General features: G+C 36.3%; 1 protein-coding gene across 1 annotated transcript in view; it reads left to right on the top strand.

The window, feature by feature from the left end:
• LOC137628585 (cuticle protein AM1159-like) overlaps positions 1-1,800 on the top strand; it is a 3,237-nt gene extending 1,437 nt beyond the window's left edge. The window contains 3 exon segments of the mRNA XM_068359738.1: positions 1-143; positions 1,062-1,161; positions 1,163-1,800. Coding sequence (XP_068215839.1) covers positions 1-143; positions 1,062-1,161; positions 1,163-1,234 — 315 coding nt within the window. The 3' untranslated portion in view covers positions 1,235-1,800.
• The last annotated feature ends 5,700 nt before the right edge of the window (positions 1,801-7,500 follow it).

Consider the following 7,500-nt stretch of genomic DNA (forward strand, 5'->3'; position numbering starts at 1 on the left):
TTCGCCACCATCACCCTGGACGAGCGGGTGGACAACGGCGACGGTAACTTCAACTACGCCTTCGCCTCCGACAACGGCATCGAGGCCCAGGTGGCTGGAGCCCCTGGACAGGAAGGACAGAGCAACATGCAGGGATTCTACCTGTGAGTATTAAGAAGTAGATTTGAGAGTATTGGGTGTCTCATTATGAGTATTAGAGTATTAGATATCTCTTTAAGAGTATTAGAGTATTAGATATCTCTTTAAGAGTATTAGAGTATTAGATATCTCTTTCAGAGTATTTGAGTATTAGATATCTCTTTCAGAGTATTAGAGTATTAGATATCTCTTTCAGAGTATTTGAGTATTAGATATCTCTTTCAGAGTATTAGAGTATTAGATAGATATCACTTTCAGAGTATTAGAGTATTAGTTATCTCATTAAGAGTATTAGAGTATTAGATATCTCTTTAAGAGTATTAGAGTATTAGATATCTCTTTCAGAGTATTAGAGTATTAGATATCACTTTCAGAGTATTAGAGTATTAGTTATCTCTTTCAGAGTATTAGAGTATTAGATATCTCTTTAAGAGTATTAGAGTATTAGATATCTCTTTAAGAGTATTAGAGTATTAGATATCTCTTTAAGAGTATTAGAGTATTAGTTATCTCTTTCAGAGTATTAGAGTATTAGTTATCTCTTTAAAGTATTAGAGTATTAGATATCTCTTTAAGAGTATTAGAGTATTAGATATCTCTTTAAGAGTATTAGATTATTAGTTATCTCTTTAATAATCCCACATTTTTTTTGTATGCTAATTAAATCACAGAAGTTAATCCTATACCCAATTCATTTTAATGAGGCGCATTTGCACTGACTCGCAGCGGTGCCCTTTGAGCTCGGAAAAAGTTTCCTGCTATCTCTTTGGTTAGAATGATCTTGTCCAACCAATCAGCGAGCAGGAAACTTTTCCGAGCTAAAAGGAGCCCCTCTGCGAGTCGTTGCAAATCTGCCTCACTAAAAAGAATCCCGTTTTCTATTTGGAACTAATCCCGTTTTCTTTTCCCTTAAATCCTTCCAGCTTGCCCCGTGGAGACGGCAGCTTCGCCCGCGTCGAGTTCGTAGCTAACGAAGTCGGCTTCCAGCCCCAGAGCGACCTCCTGCCCACCCCCCCACCCCCTCCCCGAACACGTCTACGAACTCCTCCGCATCGCCGAAGAGCAGAGAGCTCAGGGCATCACCTTCACCAAGTAAAGCTCAATTGATTGTCCGTCGTCGTCGTGAAATGGGAAGATTGTGTTCGATTCTTTCGTTAGCTGTGGCTTTGGTATGAGAAAGACGCGTTTCGATTCTCTTTGTGGCTGTGGCTTCTATAAGGGAATAAGGACTGTGTTCGATTCCATCGTTTGCTGATGCTCTCGAAGGAAAAGGACACGTTCGCTTACTACGCTGGCTATGGCTTGCAGAAGGAAAGAATGTGTTTGAGTCCTTCGTTGCTGATGCTCTCGAAGGAAAAGGACACGTTCGCTTACTACGCTGGCTATGGCTTGCACAAGTAAAGGACGTGTTCGGTTCCTTCATTAGCTTCACCTGATGATGGGAAAGGTTGAATGAATCTTCTCCTTCGTCGTCTGAAACCTTTACATATCTTAATTCAAAAATATAAATCAAAATTGAGACACTGAAACACATACAGATACTTATGATGTTTAAAACATGTTTTGTACAAACAACGATCCTTGTTTCCCTCTATGTATCATTGTTTTTTGTCTGTTCCTACCGTCCTACGTTGTGAAATAAACCGTTAAATGAAGCAAAAATATATTTCTTGGTTTAATTTACTTTCTAAAAGATGTGAAACTGTCATTAAATTTGAGAGATTTATTATCATTATTAGCTAAGCTACAACCCTAGTTTGAAAATCAGCATGTTATAAAAGAAACGGCTCCGAAAGGGAATACAGCCCAGTGAGAAAAGTAAATAAGGAATCGTGATAGAATAGTGTGTCTGAGAGTAGCCTCAAGCAAGAGAACTCTTACCCAAGGCATTGGAAGACCATGGTACAGAGGATATGGCACTACCCTAGACTGGAAGACAATTATTTGATTTTGGATTAAAAAAAAAACTATAGTTATTTATGCTCTCACTTATTGGAAATGAAGTATTTTAATATCTCCATTTTCAAATTTCTCTGGGAGCTAACCTTTTGTTACTCTCAAGATATTTAAATTATTCATTACCTGTAGTTAATCTATTTTATTAATTCCTCACCTCATCTTTACGAAATAGATTATACCCTTTTTCATCATACTACTCCAGAAAACCATCAAATATCGAGGCACATATCCAGCTTTGGTTTGACGAAGTAAATAAGCATAAACATAGTAATGGACGAGCAATGTTGTTCCACTAATTTGTTAAAATGCTGGGGAATAAATGTCAGCACTTGATACGAGTCCAGCTCAAACTCGCTAGTTTCTTTGGTCGCTGCAACCTCACCATCCTTGTAAGTCTAACGAGGGGGGGGGGGTTAGTTTGGAGGAGCCTATAGGTCTATCTGCTGAGTCATCAGCAGCCATTGCCTGGCCCTCCTTGGCCCTAGCTTAGATGGAGAGGGGGGTTTGGGCGCTGATCATATGTATATATATGGTCAGTCTCTAGGGCATTGTCCTGCTTGATAGGGCAATGTCACTGTCCCTTGCCTCTGCCATTCATGAGCGGTCTTTAAACCTTTAAGTGCTTAGTAAGTAACACTGCTAAACCTTAGGGATCAGATATATATATATATATATATATATGTATATATATATATATATATATACATATATATATACATATATATATATATATATATATATATTATTTCCCCTTGATAATGTTAAAATCCTAGGGACAAATTTTGCCTTTAAATTTTTTAATCTGTCCCTTATTTTCAAGCAATTTATATCTTTCCTAGCTAACCTGAGGCCTTTATCCAGCTTCCCTTCTCAACCACCTCTCAGTCTTAGGTCGAAGACTTTCATTAACCTGGAGGACAAACTCGAGGCACTGATCATGGCTCTTGAGACTAAGTAATATTTTACTGCATTTTTCTTTTTCTTTTTTCCACTCTAGAGTTATCAAATACCAAAGGCCAAAGTTCAGGTGGAAAGATAAATTATTGATTGAAATGAAGGAAAAGGGTCTAAGAGAACTAGATGTAAAGAACAGAGGAAGATGGAGAAGGCTGACTAGAAAGCTGAAGGCCAAGAAAAAGAAGAAGAATAAGAATAAGAATAAGAATAAGAAGAAGAAGAAAAAAAAGAAGGATAAAAAAAGAAGAAGAAGAAGAAGAAGAAAAAGAAGAAGAAAAAGAAGGAACAAAAAGAAGAAGAAAAGAAGAAGAAAAAAGAAGAAGAAGAAGAAGAAGAAGAAGAAGTATTCTAAGGTATCAAAAGAGAACAAAAGATGGTAATAGAGGCTCAAAATAGAAAGAAGGCAAAATATTTCGAAGATGGAGAATTAGGCAGACTTTTGCCTTCTCTAAAGGTACTGTGAAGGATTATTCCAATGATCGGCTTTATAATTGTTTCAAAATAGTCAGTATTCGTATATAAATTTACTTCCCAATTGCTATTATACGTATATAGATTAATTCTAAATAGCCAGTATATTATACATTGCCTCCAAATAGCCAGTAAGGATAAAAATTGCTTCCGAATAGTCAGTATATTATAAATTGCTTCCAAATAGCCAGTATATTATAAATTGCTTCCAAATAGCCAGTAAGCATAAAGATTGCTTCCAAATAGCCAGTATATTATAAATTGCTTCCAAATAGCCAGTATATTATAAATCGTTTCCAAATAGCCAGTAGGCATAAAAATTGCTTCCGAATAACCAGTATATTATACATTGCTTCAAAATAACCAGTAAGCATAAAAATTGCTTCCAAATAGCCAGTATATTATAAATTGCTTCCAAATAGCCAGTCAGCATAAAAATTGCTTCCAAATAGCCAGTATATTATAAATTTCTTCCAAATAGCCAGTAAGCATAAAAATTGCTTCCGAATAGCCAGTATATTATAAATTGCTTCCAAATAGCCAGTAAGCATAAAAATTGCTTCCGAATAGCCAGTATATTATACATTGCTTCCAAATAGCCAGTAAGCATAAAAATTGCTTCTGAATAGTCAGTACATCATAATTGGCTTCCAAATAGCCAGTAAGTATAAATTTGCTTCCAAATAGCCAGTATATTATAAATTTCTTCCAAATAGCCAGTAAGCATAAAAATTGCTTCCAAATAGCCAGTATATTATACATAGCTTCAAAATAACCAGTAAGCATAAAAATTGCTTCCGAATAGCCAGTATATTATAAATTGCTTCCAAATAGCCAGTAAGCATAAAAATTGCTTCCAAATAGCCAGTATATTTTACATAGCTTCAAAATAACCAGTAAGCATAAAAATTGCTTCCGAATAGCCAGTATATTATAAATTGCTTCCAAATAGCCAGTAAGCATAAAAATTGCTTCCGAATAGCCAGTATATTATAAATTGCTTCCAAATAGCCAGTAAGAATAATATTGCTTTCAAATAGCTAGCAAAATTAAAAATTGCTTCCTAATAGCCAGCAAGAATAAAAAATAGCTTGCGGTGGCCTATTGGAAGTGTCCTTACCTGACGCTCGCAGGGCTGGGACTCGAGATCCGTTCAAACTCGTTAGTTCCTTTAGCGTCTGGAACCTCACCATCCTTGTGAGCTAAGGCTGTTGTGTTTGAGAGAGCCTAGAGGTCTACCTGCAGCCATTGCCTGGTCCTCCCTGGTCCTACCCTGGGTGGAGAGTGGACTTGGGCGATGATCATATGCGTATATGGTCAGTCGCTAGGGCAATGTCACTGTCCCTAGCCTCTGCCATTCATGAGCGGCATTTAAACCTTTAAAACCTTTAATGCCTTTATATAACCTTTAAGCAAAAACATTGTTTGCATATAGCCAGTAAGCAAAAACATTGTTTGCATATAGCCAGTAAGCAAAAACATTGTTTGCATATAACCAGTAAGCAAAAACATTGTTTGCATATAGCCAGTAAGCAAAAACATTGTTTGCATATAGCCAGTAAGCAAAAGCATTGTTTGCATAGAGCCAGTAAGCAAAAACATTGTTTGCATATAGCCAGTAAGCAAAAACATTGTTCGCATGTAGCCAGTAAGCAAAAACATTGTTTGCATATAGCCAGTAAGCAAAAACATTGTTCGCATATAGCCAGTAAGCAAAAACATTGTTTGCATATAGCCAGTAAGCAAAACAATTGTTTCTATATATCCAGTATATACATAGAAATTGCTTCCAAATAGCCAGTAAGAGTAAGAATTACTTACTGAGATTCAATGTACCTAATAAATAAACCATATTTACATCTGATGTTCCATTATGCTACTCAAAGTTCATGAGGCCAATTTTTTTCTAACCGAAATGAACTCGTGAATTAAAAGCACTTTCTTACACCTCCCAATGTTATATTAGTACATTGTTATTATTATCGTTATTATTGCTATTATTATTATTATTATTATTATTATTATTATTATTATTATTATTATTATTATCATTATCATTATTATTAATTGCTAGGCTACAACCCTTGTTGGAAAAGCAAGATGCTATAAGCGCAGGGGCCCCAACAAGGAAAATAGCCCAGTAAGGAAAGGAAACAAGGAAAAATTAAATATTCTAAGAACAGTAACAATATTAAAATAAATGTTTCCTATATAATCTAAAAATACTTACCATGGTACAGAGGCTATGGCATTACCCAAGACCAGAGAACAATGGTTTGATTTTGGAGTGTCCTTCATCTAGAAGAGCTGCTTACCAAAGTTAAAGAGTCTCTTCTACCCTTACCAAGAGGAAAGTAGCCACTGAACAATTACAGTGCAGTAGTTAACCCCTTGGGTGAAGAAGAATTGCTTGGTAATCTCAGTATTTTCAGGTGTATGAGAACAGAGGAGAATCTGTAAAGAATAGGCCAGACTATTCGTTGTATGTGTAGGCAATGGGAAAGAATCGTAACCAGAGAGAAGGATCCAATGTAGTACTGTTTGGCCAGTCAAAAGACCCCATAGTTCTCTAGCGGTAGTATCTCAACGGGTGACTGGTGCCCTGGCCAACCTACTACCTACTACCTACATTGCTAATAACAGGCAAACGAGGGTGCTTGACTGTACTTCAGTTGGCCATCGTTTCATGGAGCTATTAACCTGGCTTGTAGACTTACAAAATGGTTAGAATAAATAATTGAAAATAGCTACTAACCCAGTTATGTATATACTGTATATACACCCAGCAACAAAACCGGTGTCGCCTGGCCAGACCTGACTTGGAGAGATCATGCCCCTCTTGCCCTGAAAGGTGGCTGACGTTAAACAACAGACACATCGTTAGGATGGTTCAAATGTGAGGAGGAGGGAAATTACCTTTATCACTCAAAGAAATGAGATGAAAGAGAACTTATTTTATTCTTTTAAGAAATGTAATCTAATATTATTTCGAAACTAATTCATCAAAAGATTTTATCATAACTTTTTATTTGATTTTTCCTATCCTATTTCTATATAAAATTTTCTTGAATAATATTAGAACTGACTATTCATATTAATATTCATAACGCGGAAATATCCCTCGTTTGCATTTTCTTAAGCAATTCCCCCCCCTCTCTCTCTCTCTCTCTCTCTCCTCTCTCTCTCTCTCTCTCTCTCTCTACATAATTACACACTGTGGCATACGTTTTATATGAAGGGGCTAATAATGTATCGTTTCAAATAGCACCTATTGGGTCACTAATCATCAATAAGTGGCCTTTGTTCAAAATTCCGAAGGTAATTAGGTTTAAAGGTTTAGTTGTTGATTTCAGTGTTTTCCTTTGATTTCGATCATGAGCCACGTAGCTCGGTGTGGTTGGGGTCAGCTTTTGTCACAGGCTACTTGGCTCCGGCTCTCTTAGAGAAAATAGTATTATTTGCTACATCAATTATATTAGTTTAAGGTTGGAGATTTAAAATGCATCATCAGTTAACATAATCTATATTGTTTCAGAAGTGATTGGTGACAATACAATGTGTGAAATGACATGCAAAGAAAGTTCATTGGTGCATTATTATAGTGATGATGTGGTATATAGGATGTAGGGTATAAAGACAAATTGTTTACTTAAATTATCTGGTTCAGCGTCAATAACCTTAGATGTCAGGATGACAAACAATTCCTAATCAATTAATCAATCAATCAAATTATTTGGGCAAGTCTTTCACTTCCAAGAGAACCCCCTTCCCTGGTGATGATTGCTCAATGCTCAAAGGTCCGAGTCTAGCTGGCTTCACCCTTCCCAAGGCAAAAGGAAATATTTCCTTAGCATTGAGTATTCGTATTATTACGATTTCATTTGTCGTTTCATGTCCTGATGTCCAGAACCTTAAAAGTGTTTTCCCGGTAAGCTATTCAAGAAATTCATTACTCTCGATATTTGTTCAATCAGT

The sequence above is a fragment of the Palaemon carinicauda genome, chromosome 36 (assembly GCF_036898095.1).
Source record: "Palaemon carinicauda isolate YSFRI2023 chromosome 36, ASM3689809v2, whole genome shotgun sequence".
Classification (NCBI taxonomy): Eukaryota; Metazoa; Arthropoda; class Malacostraca; order Decapoda; family Palaemonidae; genus Palaemon; species Palaemon carinicauda.